This window comes from Schistocerca nitens, chromosome 11 (genome assembly GCF_023898315.1).
Source record: "Schistocerca nitens isolate TAMUIC-IGC-003100 chromosome 11, iqSchNite1.1, whole genome shotgun sequence".
In the NCBI taxonomy this organism is placed as follows: Eukaryota; Metazoa; Arthropoda; class Insecta; order Orthoptera; family Acrididae; genus Schistocerca; species Schistocerca nitens.
Genome location: NC_064624.1, coordinates 177578692 through 177592140, shown reverse-complemented (window position 1 = coordinate 177592140; position 13449 = coordinate 177578692). Strand labels below are relative to the sequence as shown.

Sequence of the window (13449 nt, the reverse complement as noted above, 5' to 3'; positions counted from 1 at the left end):
GAACAAAGTAAGAGCATATGGACTATCAGACCAATTGTGTGATTGGATTGAAGAGTTCCTAGATAACAGAATGCAGCATGTCATTCTCAATTGAGAGAAGGCTTCCAAAGTAAGAGTGATTTTTAGGTGTGCCACAGGGGAGCGTCGTAGGACCGTTGCTATTCACAATATACATAAATGACCTTGCGGATGACATCGGAAGTTCACTGAGGCTTTTTGTGGATGATGCTGTGGTATATCGAGAGGTTGTAACAATGAAAAATTGCACTGAAATGCAGGAGGATCTGAAGCGAATTGATGCATGGTGCAGGGAATGGCAATTGAATCTCAATGTAGACAAGTGTAATGTGCTGTGAATAAATAGAAAGAAAGATCTGTACCAGATAGGGTTGATAGAAGGAAGAAAGATCTTTTATCATTTAGCTACAACATAGCAGGTCAGCAATTCCATAAATTATCTGGGAGTAGGCATTAGGAATGATTTAAATTGGAATGACTATATAAAATTAATCGTCGGTAAAGCAGATGCCAGACTGAGATTCATTGGAAGAATCCTAAGGATATGCAATCCGAAAACAAAGGAAGTAGGTTACAGTATGCTTGTTCGCCCACTGCTTGAATACTGCTCAGCAGTGTGGGATCCGTACCAGATACGGTTGATAGAAGAGATAGAGAAGATTCAACGGAGAGCAGTGCGCTTTGTTACAGGATCATTTAGTAATCGTAAAAGCGTTACGGAGATGATAGATAAACTCCAGTGGAAGACTCTGCAGGAGAGACGCTAAGTAGCTCAGTATGGGCTTTTGTTGAAGTTTCGAGAACATACCTTCACTGAGGAGTTAAGCAGTGTATTGCTCCCTCCTACGTATATCTTGCGACGAGACTGTGAGGATAAAATCAGAGAGAATAGAGCCCACACAGAGGCATACTGACAATCCTTCTTTCCACGAACAATACGAGACTGGAATAGAAGGGAGAACCGATAGAGGTACTCGAGGTACCCTCTGCCACACACCGTCAGGTGGCTTGCGCTTGCGGAGTATGGATGTAGATGATCTAGTTGCTTGGTAACATTAACTAATTACGTGGTTGAACACTATTTGCCCTCGAGGTGATCATCTGTAGCCCTTGAACTATTATCAGAGGGCATCATAGGCAGGAAGACAGTACTGCTCCATCTGCAGCTCCTTCAAAGCTTTCACAAATGGCTTCCGCAGTGTGTTCTCGGTGGTAGTATATGTTACATTATCTTTAAAATTAACTATGATGGAATGAGGGGGCACTGTTTTAAAGACACTGGACTCATCTGGAAGGAGTGAATTTAAGTCCCTGTTCGGCTGTTTATGTTGAGCACTGGTGACAAATGTTTGAGACAGTTTATTTATAAGGCCTTCAGTCGCTCTCTTGCTCCCAAATGGGATTCTCGTGAGGATGTGCTCTCTGACGATTTTGTCATTGTTGTGACATTAAAAACTCATTTCCATCTGTTAACAGTGGCATTGTAGGTGATTTGTGTAATAAATCAGTGACTCATTTGCTTGTATTGTTACTTGTGTTCTTCAAAATTTGGGAATGATCTAGAAAAATTTGCATAATATTTTGGTTCTCTGTTTGGACAGTGTTATTTCATTTCATAGAATTATACGTCTGTAGGATTGACTGTCATGAGAAATTATGTGCGTAAGCCAGAAGAACAGAATAAATTTTCATTTGGCAATGGAGGGATTAAAACTATGTGCCAGAGTGGGACTCCACCCAGAACCTGTGCCTTTTGTGGGAAAACGCTGTTTCTGACTGAGCTAGTGAGGTACTGACTCATTAACAGCTCTCGAAGCTGTGACAGTTTTAATCTACCGGGAAATTCAAATTGTTGCACATTCCACTGCACATTCTGGACGCAGTCCCTTAGGTTGTAGCTAAGCCATTGCTATACGGTATGCTTTCTTCCAGGAGCGCTAGTACCGTCAGGTATGCCTCACAACTTCTGTGAAATTAGGGAGGTAGATGATGTTCCAGTGGAGGTATAGTTGTGAGGGCGTGTTGCAAAATGCAAAGGTGCTGTATTCAAGTCTCAGTCTGGCACACAGGTTTAATCTGCCAGGAAGTTTCAAGCAGTCAGATGAAGGTCAGCATGCAGAAATTGCTGAGATAGTGACGAGGAGTAGATGCTGATGTAGGTTGGTGGAAGTCAGTAATATTTATTTGTCATCGAGTTTTGTCTTGCTTAATTACATCTGTGCCTATGTTAATAGGAACCTAGACACGTTCTCTTACTTCAGTATTGTTGGCTCCCACATTGCTGCTGCAGTCATCAACTGAACAGTACATGCTTGACAGTTCTGCCCTTCGTCTCACTGTAATTTTTTGTTTTTGAATTTTTTGTAATCTTTTGAGTGGTGAAGGTGGTCAAGGAACAGTTGTAGAGTTTTTGTGTGAGGGTAATATCTTTTCTACACAAGTCTACATGTCTAGTGCAATATTAATCTTTTTGTCTTTGTTATTGTTTCTTGAAGTTGCCTCGAAAGTGCCAATATGTTTTTAACCTTAGTATGCCACTGCAGTTTACTACATTACTTATTGTGTTCTAGCTGTTGCCTGCAGATGTGCTTGCGTATCACCAGCACCATCACTGCCCAATAAACGAGCAAGCACCGCATCACACTCTTCAGGACAATTTCTTTTTCTTGCTTTTAGGGATTGATTTTTTTTTAAGTAGCCTATGCTCATCCTCAGCGTTCAAACTGTCTCTAAACCAAACGTCATCCAGATCTTCAACTTTTGTACTCCTGTCTTCCTCAGTTGCATGTAATATTATGGTATATTGATAATTTTTATTTTTTGGACTGTCTGACTACTACTGAATCAAACACAATTTTCATGCCATACGCGTTTCGCCTTTATTCTCTGCAAGGAATCTTCAGTGGCCTGGAATATGTACATATTTTTTACTATTTAGTTTATATTTTGGGGCAATGTACCTATAGGTTATAAACTGTTCTGGTGGTTGCCAGAATGAGATTTTCACTCTGTAGTGGAGTGTGCACTGATAGGAAACTTCCTGGCAGATTAAAACTGTGTGCCAGACCAATACTCGAACTCGGGACCTTTGCCTTTCGTGGGCAAGTGCTCTGCCATCTGAGCTACCAAAGCATGACTCACGCCCCATCCTCACAGCTTCACTTCTGCCAGTACCTCGTTTGGAAGGTAGGAGACAAGGTACTGGCAGAAGTAAAGCTGTGAGGACGGGGCGCGAGTCATGCTTGGGTAGCTCAGATGGCAGAGCACTTGCCCGCGAAAGGCAAAGGTCCTGATTTCGAGTCTCAGTTTGGCACACAGTTTTAATCTGCCAGGAAGTTTCAGTTCTGGTGGTTGGTTTTTGTTATGATGTCATAATATTTTAAATTCTACTTACAGGTTGAGCATACAATTTTCTACATATTACATTTCTATTCCATTTTTGGTGTTGATCCTTTTCTTATAATTGCCACTTTGGGTTTTTTCCACATTTCACAGCACTAGGAACTGAACACCTAAAGATCGGGATGCAAGGTTTTGCTTTGTGTTGCCAATTGTCGGATGTTGTTACCAAAGATTGAATGTTATTGTCAACTTTTGAGCGTAATTTTGGAAGTATTTGTGATCTGATTGCATGCACACATTCAATCGTTGGCAATAACATCTGGCAGTTGGCAACACAAACCAAAACATTGCACCAAAACAAGTGTTCAGTTCCTAGTGCTGTGAAATCTGGAAAAAAAAAACCAAAGTGGCAATTATGAGAAGAGGAACAGCTCCAAAAATGGAACAGAAACGTAATATGTAGAAAATCGTCCGTGCAACCTGTAAGTAGAATTTAAAATATTACTAATGATAGCAAAAACAACCACCAGAACTGTTTATAACCTATAGGTACATTGTCCCAGAATGTAAACTAAATAGTAAAAAATATGTACATATACCAGGGCACTGAAGATGCCTTGCAGAGAATAAAGTCAAAACGCGTATGATACGAAAATGGTTTCATTCAGATGTAGTCAGACGGTCCAAAAAGTAAAAATTATCAATATACCGTAATATTCATCAAAATCATTTCACCAGTTTAGTTACAAAAATTTAAACAATAAAGATACTTTTTCATTTAATATTATTAGTATGGAAGTATGAATTAAACACGTTGACAATTGTATGAGTATATTCTAGCTGTTAACATGGCAACACTCACATGCCTGTGTAATGAAATGAAATGTGCGTATTGCTTTATTGGCTGGGAGACCCCATTTGGCAGTCCCGAGTGGAGAAAATCTGACTGCCCGGGAATCGAAGTTAGGTCCTCTTGATTGAGGGTCAGCAAAGATAACCCAAAGTCTGTGAGCCGGTGATGCATATAGGTAGTTTTGTTATGGTGAGCGACGGTGACGGTACTAAAATAAAATGTGGTCTTTCTAAAATAATTAAAATAGCATTAAACTAATGATGAAAGAAAAATAAATGATTTGTAGTTTGTCGCAGTGGAAACTATAATATTTGTACGTACAATAACATTATGTGCCCTCAAATATCTTTGTTACCCGTGACAGTGCTCGCATATCGTAATCAAATGTAGCCTCACTATGTATCTCTGTTTATCGTAGAGCATTTCAACGATGCTGTTGTGAGTCTTCGAGCATCTCAGAAGGTATAAGAGATGTGTGACACTAAATGGCTAAAATACGACACGTTTATGTGTCGATACGAAAGAAGGAAAGTTGCTACTCACCATATAGCGGAGATGCTGAGCCGCAATAGGCACAATAAAAAGATTCACACAATCATAGCTTTCGGCCATTAAGGCCTTTGTCAGCAGTAGACACACACGCACACAGCTTCCACACACATCTGCGGTCTAAGAGAGCTGAAACTACACTGTGAGCAGCAGCACCAGTGCATGATGGGAGTGGCGACTGGGTGGGGTTAAGGAGGAGGCTGCGGCGGGGAGGGGGAGGGATAGTATGGGGGGAGTGGCGGTCAGTGAAGTGTTGCAGTTTAGACGGAGGGCAGGAGAGAAGGTGCGGAGGGGGAGGGGATAAGTAGCGGAAAGGAGAGAAATAAAAAGTAAAAGAAATTAAAAGACTGGGTGTGGCAGTGAAATGACGGCTGTGTAGTGCTGTAATGGGAACAGGGAGGGGGCTGGATGGGTGAGGACAGTGACTAACGAAGGTTGAGGCCAGGAGGGTTACGGGAATGTAGGATGTATTGCAGGGAAAGTTCCCACCTGTGCAATTCAGAAAAGCTGGTGTCGGTGGAAAGGATCCGTATGGCACAGGCTGTGAAGCAGTCATTGAGACAAGGGATACCACGTTTGGCAGCGTGTTCAGCTACAGGGTGGTCCACTTGTTTTTCGGCCACAGTTTGTCGGTTGCCGTTCGTGCAGACAGACAGCTTGTCGGTTGTCGTGCCCACACAGAATGCAGCACAGTGGTTGCAGCTTAGCTTGTAGATCACGTGACTGGTTTCACAGGTAGCCCTGCCTTTGATGTGATAGGTAATGTTAGTGACCAGACTAAAGTACGTGGTGGTAGGAGGATTTATGGGACAGGTCTCACATCTAGGTCTATTACAGGGGTACGAGCCACGAGGTAAGGGATCGGGACCAGGGGTCGTGTAAGGATGGACGAGTATATTGTGTAGGTTCAGTGGACAGAGAATACCACGGTAGGAGGGCTGGGAAGGATAGAGGGTTGGACATTTCTCATTTCAGGGCACGACGAAAGGTAATCGAAACCCTGGCGGAGAATGTAATTCAGTTGCTCCGGTCCTGTACGGTACCGAGTTACGAGGGGAACGCTCCTCTGTGGCCGGACTGTGGGAGTTTGGGAGGTGGTGGGAGACTGGAAAGATAAGGCACGGGAGATTTGTTTTTTTACAAGGATGGGGGGATAATTACGGCCAGTGAAGGCTTCAGTGAGACCCTCAGTATATTTAGAGGGGGACTGCTCGTCACTGCAGATGCAACAACCGCGGGTGGCTAGGCTGGATGGGTGGCAGTTGTCGAAGAGGAGGTATTGCTGGTGGTTAGTAGGTTTGATATGGGCGGAGGTCAACATCTAGGAAGGTGGGTTGTTGGATTGAGTAGGACCAGGTGAAGCAAAAGGGGTAGAAGTTGTTGAGGTTCCAGAGGAATGTGAATAAGGTGTCCTCACCTTTACTATCTGGATTGATTATTCGCATTCCTCTGGAACCTTAACAACTTGTCCCTCATTTGCTTCACCTGGTCCTACTCAACCCAAGAACCCACCTTCCTAGATGTTGACCTCCACCTCAGAGATGACTACATCAGTACCTCCGTCCATATCAAATATACTAACCACCAGCAATGCCTCCAGTTTCATACCGAGAAGTCCCTTCCATCCAGCCTAGCCACCCGCGGTTGTTGCATCTGCAGTGACGAGCAGTCCCTCTCTAAATATACTGAGGGTCTCACTGAAGCCTTCACTGACCGTAATCGTCCTCCCATCGTTGTACAAAAACAAATCTCCCGTGCCTTATCTTTCCAGTCTCCCACCACCTCCAAAACTCCCACAGTCCCTCCACAGAGGAGCATTCCCCTCGTAACTGAGTACCGTACGGGACTGAAGCAACTGAATTACATTCTCTGCCAGGGTTTCGATTGCCTCTCGTTGTGCCTTGAAATGAGAAATGTCCTGCCCACTATCCTTCCCACCCCTCCTACCGTGGTATTCTGCCGTCCTCCGAACCTGCGCAATATACTCTTCCATCCTTACGCGACCCCTGCTCCCAATCCCTTACCTCGTGGCTCGTACCCCTGTAATAGACCAAGATGCAAGACCTGTCCCATACATCCTCCTACCACCACCTACTCCAGTCCAGTCACTAAGGCGGGGCTAACTGTGAAACCAGTCATGTGATCTACAAGCTAAGCTGCAACCACTGTGCTGCATTCTATGTAGGCACGACAACCGACAAGCTGTCTGTCCGCACGAACGGCCACCGACAAACTGTGGCCGAAAAACGAGTGGACCATCCTGTAGCTGAACACGCTGCCGAACGTGATACCCCTCATCTCAATGACTGCTTCACAGCCTGTGCCATACGAATCCTTCCCACCGACACCAGCTTTTCTGAATTGCACAGGTGGGAACTTTCCCTGCCATACATCCTACGTTCCCATAACCCTCCTGGCCTCGACCTTCGTTAGTCACTGTCCTCACCCATCCAGGCCCCTCGCTGTTCCCATTCCAGCTCTAGACAGCCGTCATTTCACTGCCACACCCAGTCTTTTAATTTCTTTTTATTTCTCTCCTTTCCGCTACTTACCCCTCTCCTCCCTCCGCACCTTCTCTCCTGCCCTCTGTCTAAACTGCAACACTTCACTGTCCCCCACTTCCCACCCCAGCCTCCTCCTTACCCCCACCCAGTCTTCACTCCCATCATGCACTGGTGCTGCTGCTCACAGTGTAGTTTCAGCTCTCTGAGACTGCAGACGCGTGTGCAAGTTGCGCTTGCGTGAGTGTGCGTGTGTGTATGTGTGTGTACTGCTGACAGAGACCTTAATGGCCGAAAGCTATGATTGTGTGAATCTTTTTCTTGTGCCTATCGCAGCTCAGCATCTCCGCTATACGGTGAGTAGCAACTTTCCTTCTCTCGTATTGTTACATTCCGTCCTGGATTTCCCCTTCTTTGACATGCTTATGTATAATGTTTGTACGCAAGTACGGATTAAACACATTTAGGATTGTGTTAGCTTTGTATTTGTTATGTTGAATCAAACAATAAAAGTCTTTTCACAAATATGATAAAGCTCAAAAATTGAAGAGTAAATAGTTTGTCCAAAGAGTGCTTGTTGTTCCATATTTTGCATTATATGCTTCAAGTCAGTAAATATCTTGTACTACACGTGTTCTAATGTAGCCTTTATTCTTCCTCAGCATTCCAGCTATCTCCGTGCCAAATTTCATCCCACTCGGTTCAGCGGTTTAGTTGTGAAGCGTGACAGACAGTGTTACTTTCGCATTCGTAACATCCGCAATAATTACACGTGCCGTATCGCCAGTGTAGAGAATTGTGCTAACTGTGGTGTATTTTGCAGGACTTCATCTGTGAAGCAGACTTCACGTGTGAACCAGACACAGAACATGGCAGCAAGGCTGAGAGAGGAAGCTAAATGTGGCAGAGTGGATGAGCTGCAGAACCTGCTGGCCGAAGGTGCACCAGTTGATGCGAGAGATACCAGTGGGTTTACAGCCCTGCACCTGGCAGTGATGAACGCTGGTACAACTATGTTCTCCAGTTCGAACAAAGCCTCAGATGTGGGACTGTGCACTGTCAAGTGTCTGCTGAATGCGGGAGCAAATGTCAATGCGGAAGACTCGAACAAGCAGACACCTCTGCACATGGCTGCTTATCGAGGTGATTTGAAGATCCTGTGGGTGCTGCTAACGTCGCCAGTGCAGTTAGATGCCCGCGATCGTTGGGGGAAAACGCCACTCCACTGGGCTGCCACCACCACAAAGAAAGAAGCGACGCGGATGCTGCTGCTTGCCGGAGCGGACAAGAAGGCGAAGGATAGCGAAGGTTTTACCCCGGAAGATATGGCGAGCTCATCCACTAAACAATTATTCAGTGTGTGTTGAATGTTGTGTAAATAAGCTTTCTGCTTTTGTACCTCTTAAATTTTGTGAAAATGAGTAATTTAAGTCTACTTTTCCAGTTGTATCAAAGAAAACTTTCTAATAAAATATTTTGCAGGATTTCTACTCCATTTACTGCCTTCCGGGGGGTAGCTGCTATTAATGTAGTGATGAAATTACAATGAAATGAATACCCCTAGCTGCACACAGGCGTCACTACATGTCGACGGGTACAGTTGAAAATGCGTGGCCCGACCTGGACTCGAACCCGGGATCTCGTGCTTACGTGGCAGACGCTCTATCCGTCTGAGCCACCGAGGACACGGAGGATAGTGCGACTGCAGGGACTTGTGTCTGGCACGTCTCCTGTGAGACCCACATTCCCATCTCACATCTTCATATATAAATAATGTAGTGACAGTTTTGTTGTTACCCTCGACACTGTGAAACTAATTTGTTAATCACCATTAATAGTATGAATTTGCACTTCTGTGGCATTTATAATCAATATTTATGTGCTGGGTGCACCAGTTACAGGAATGTAATTACTTTTCGTTAAAGTAATCTGTTTTATTTATGAAGTGATTTGTTTTGGGCCGTGCAAATCTACCAATCCGTGTGTGGTAAGTCAGGGATTCTTCACACACTGTTCTGTCCATATCTAAGTACTTATTTTAACGCTGAAGCATGTTACTTTGGATATGCAGAAGAGATCAGGACTTGCATTTATGTCTTCAAAGGGTTCCAGAGGTCAATGCAATGCTTCATCAAACACTAGTGATGAGATGTCAAATTAGTAAAACAGGTAGTCTACCATAGAAAAGATGGTATTCTATTTTGTGCTGGTATATTGCAGTGCCTGATGCTCTTTGTATATTTAGCTCCTTTTGAATCGTCAATTTTTTCTTCAGGAAAGTTCAGTTGATTGAAGTGCAGTACGAGACATTTGTCAACAGCTTGTTAGAAGTTGGGTATTTTTCTAGTACACAGCATACTGTTTTCTCCATTTCCCTAGCTGATAGGAAGTACAGATGATATATTCACTTGCCACTCAGAAAGTCACACTAATATATATATCTTGATGAAATTTTGCACTTTGCACAAGTGACGTGCAAGACAAGAGGAAGATCAATGTCTACATAAGATTTTTGTAATCTGACTTGAAACATATAGTATGTATATAATGTATACCATATTTACCCAATTATAAGACAAAGTTTTTCCCAAATTCATTGTTAAAAAAAATACAGGGTCATCTTATTTTTGCAGATTAAACTGTTGCTCCTGAGGTCAACATTTTTATGTTGTTTAGTAGAGTATATAGGTGTAGGCATACATTTTTCGGGGGCTGTCTTACATTTAGAGGTGAAGCTTTGGTTATTGAGGTAAGTGCAGATTTATTTTAAAGAATTTGGAAGGGCAGGGCTCGGGAAACAATACTTGCGTTCCAACACTCTTGATATTTTCCGGTACAGTGAAGTGCTTGATACAGGATTGATGTTGCTCAAATAATCATGCAACGCTGACATCTGTGGTGCTACTGCAAGAGATATGCAAGAAGTTATGAAGTAGCCACTACAGCAGTCTACTGTTCTGACTAAAATTTCAGTTTTGTGAGACACGCGAGGAAGTAGCATTAAATTCTATCGTCTCACAAATTTTTGTTGTATTTCAACAGATTTGCAGTAAGGTACTCATACGTGCACGCATAACATGTACGAACATTAATGCCGCTCTTTGAGTAAAGGTTAACATTCAAAAACGGAAATGTTGTCCTTCAAAAAATATTAGTTAATTCAGAACTCAGACCAGTATTTTATTTTGTTATGAGAGACTGTAATGATTTACTTAGTGGATTGCAAATGAGAAATTCGGTCACTGTTAGTGTATTAGAATACCATTCAAACATGTCATGGAATTTGGAAGGCAAATAGTGACCCCAGCGGGAGGGTTGCGTTGAACGAGCAGTAAATTTCGTAGTGTTGCCAACCGTGGGAATCCATGCCACATACTTTGGCTTTTATGAACATCATTTTTATACCACATTTAAACTGCGTTTGCCTGAATCCATTTGTAGTCAGAATCAAACTGACTTAAAATTTGACAAATACTAACAATAGTATTCATTTCTCCAGGAGACTGTAAAAGCCTGGACAGTGGCCAGCGGTGTATTTGTGTGTTTTGTGTTGCAATGTTGTTGACACTCACCATGATGTATGACTAGAATGAAAGGGGATGTCCAGTTAGTTCCATACAGGAAATGATAGTGCGTCAGGTGGGTGATATCGTTGGAAGCAAGAAAGAAAGTAAGCAAAATCTGATAGATATTTAGGGAAAAAAACCAGCTGTGTTCTCAGGTCCCACCTCAAAGACAATGTCAGAAAGAGCAACACATTACGAAGAAACAGCCAAATGTTTGTGACAAAGAAAATATAAATTTCACAGCTGTGCTATTAGGAGGATGATAATGATTAAAAATAATGATACCATTGACTAAAGAGTTTGCAAGCAAAAAACGTAGGAAAGAAATGGTCCCTAACTTTTAATGTAGACCATTTCTTTTCATTTATTTTACTTCTAGTATTGTCAAAATGTAGACAATCAATACATGGCATAAGTTTAGAATAGGTATGTTAACTTTTTGGCAGATACTTTGCCAGTAAAACCAGGTATAATTTTGAGTAGTCAGAATATCTAAAAACTAATTTTTTTCTCAAGGAGCCTCATAAAAAAACATCGCCTCGTATTCAGGGCCATCTCAATTATTTGCCGATTTATTTCAGTTTCTATATGATCCCCAAATGAACAATTGGGCAGACACAGGTTATATATTTTGTAATGTACACAATATATAAATATCTAAAAACAAAGATGATGTGACTTACCAAACGGAAGCGCTGGCACGTCGATAGACACACAAACAAACACAAATATACACACAAAATTCTAGCTTTCGCAACCAACGGTTGCCTCGTCAGGAAAGAGGGAAGGCGAGGGAAAGACGAAAGGATGTGGGTTTTAAGGGAGAGGGTAAGGAGTCATTCCAATCACGGGAGCGGAAAGACTTACCTTAGGGGGGAAAAAAGAACGGGTATACACTCTCGCACACACACACATATCCATCCACACATATACAGACACAAGCAGACATATACAGAGGCAAAGAGTTTGGGCAGAGATGTCAGTCGAGGTGGAAGTGCAGAGGCAAAGATGTTGTTGAATGACAGGTGAGGTATGAGTGGCGGCAACTTGAAATTAGTGGAGGTTGAGGCCTGGTGGATAACTTCCCGTTATCCACCAGGCCTCAACCTCCACTAATTTCAAGTTGCCGCCACTCATACCTCACCTGTCATTCAACAACATCTTTGCCTCTGCACTTCCACCTCGACTGACATCCCTGCCCAAACTCTTTGCCTCTGTATATGTCTGCTTGTGTCTGTATATGTGTGGATGGATATGTGTGTGTGTGCGCGAGTGTATACCCGTTCTTTTTTCCCCCCTAAGGTAAGTCTTTCCGCTCCCGTGATTGGAATGACTCCTTACCCTCTCCCTTAAAACCCACATCCTTTCGTCTTTCCCTCTCCTTCCCTCTTTCCTGACGAGGCAACCGTTGGTTGCGAAAGCTAGAATTTTGTGTGTATATTTGTGTTTGTTTGTGTGTCTATCGACGTGCCAGCGCTTCCGTTTGGTAAGTCACATCAACTTTGTTTTTAGATATTTTTTCCCACGTGGAATGTTTCCTTCTATTATATTCATATCAATATATAAATACATATATGAATTATAAAAATGTATAAATGTATGTATGTGTGTATGAATGTATGTTCTATGTCTCCTAAACTGCTGGACTGATTTCAATCAAACTTGGTATGCATATCATTTACTGTATGGAAAGAATCACTGTGGGGTAAGAACGACCCACCTATCAAACGGGTGGGGGTGAGGGTGAAACAGCAGTGTATCCCATTATGCGAGAATACCCATACTTTAGTCATCCGGTGTCTGTGAATGAGAGCATTTTGACTTGCAACGAACTTCACACACAATTCTCGCTGGTGACCTCTTTACAAAATTGTGAAAGGAAGAAAGTTTGTCACTTACTAAGTTTTCGCCGCTCGTGCAGTAAAACTGCCTCATGAAGAATGATGTTTTAATTTATTACTTCTAACTGTATTCATTTCACATTTTGCAGGCAGTATTCATTTATCCCACTGAATGTACCAGAAAAATACATCGCGCAAAACTTAGTTCAGGAGATACAGCATCATAAACACTGAATGGATGAAAAACTACTGTATCATGCTAGACATTTTAATTTATTACTTCATTGCAATCAAGTCAATTGCAACACATTTTGCAGACAGTATTCACATATGCCATTGGATGTACCTACAAAAATGTTTCATTGTGTGGCACACTTATGGAGATGCAGCGTCGTAAACGTGAGCGTGAGGAAGTGTCGCATCGTGCGTGACATTTTAACGTATTATTTATTTACTACTAAATCTATTCACAATACATTGCAGACAGTAGTCACATATATTACTGGATGTACCTGGACAGTTGGTCATTGTACATAACATAGCTTAGGGGATGTGATGTCATAAATATTAATCTGCTTGAAAATAAAACTGCCAGGGTGAAATTTGCTAGACATACAGATGTAATACAAGGTGTGTTGGGAAAGTAGTGATGCTGCGTTCTCAGAATTCTATACAACAATTCAAGCAAATAACACAAGTAGTTTTATTTCAATAAAGCAGATTGACAATACTTAGTGTCGCAAGTGATGGGCGACAGGCAATATAATGCACTGTTGAGG

The 13449-nt window shown here is 42.4% G+C and overlaps 1 protein-coding gene across 1 annotated transcript in view; it reads left to right on the top strand.

Annotated features, from left to right (window-relative positions):
- The window catches only part of LOC126213007 (uncharacterized), a 38787-nt gene extending 30040 nt beyond the window's left edge, over nucleotides 1-8747 (top strand). The window contains exon 3 of the mRNA XM_049940561.1: nucleotides 8087-8747. Coding sequence (XP_049796518.1) covers nucleotides 8087-8630 — 544 coding nt within the window. The 3' untranslated portion in view covers nucleotides 8631-8747. The remainder of the gene's footprint in view (nucleotides 1-8086) is intronic.
- The last annotated feature ends 4702 nt before the right edge of the window (nucleotides 8748-13449 follow it).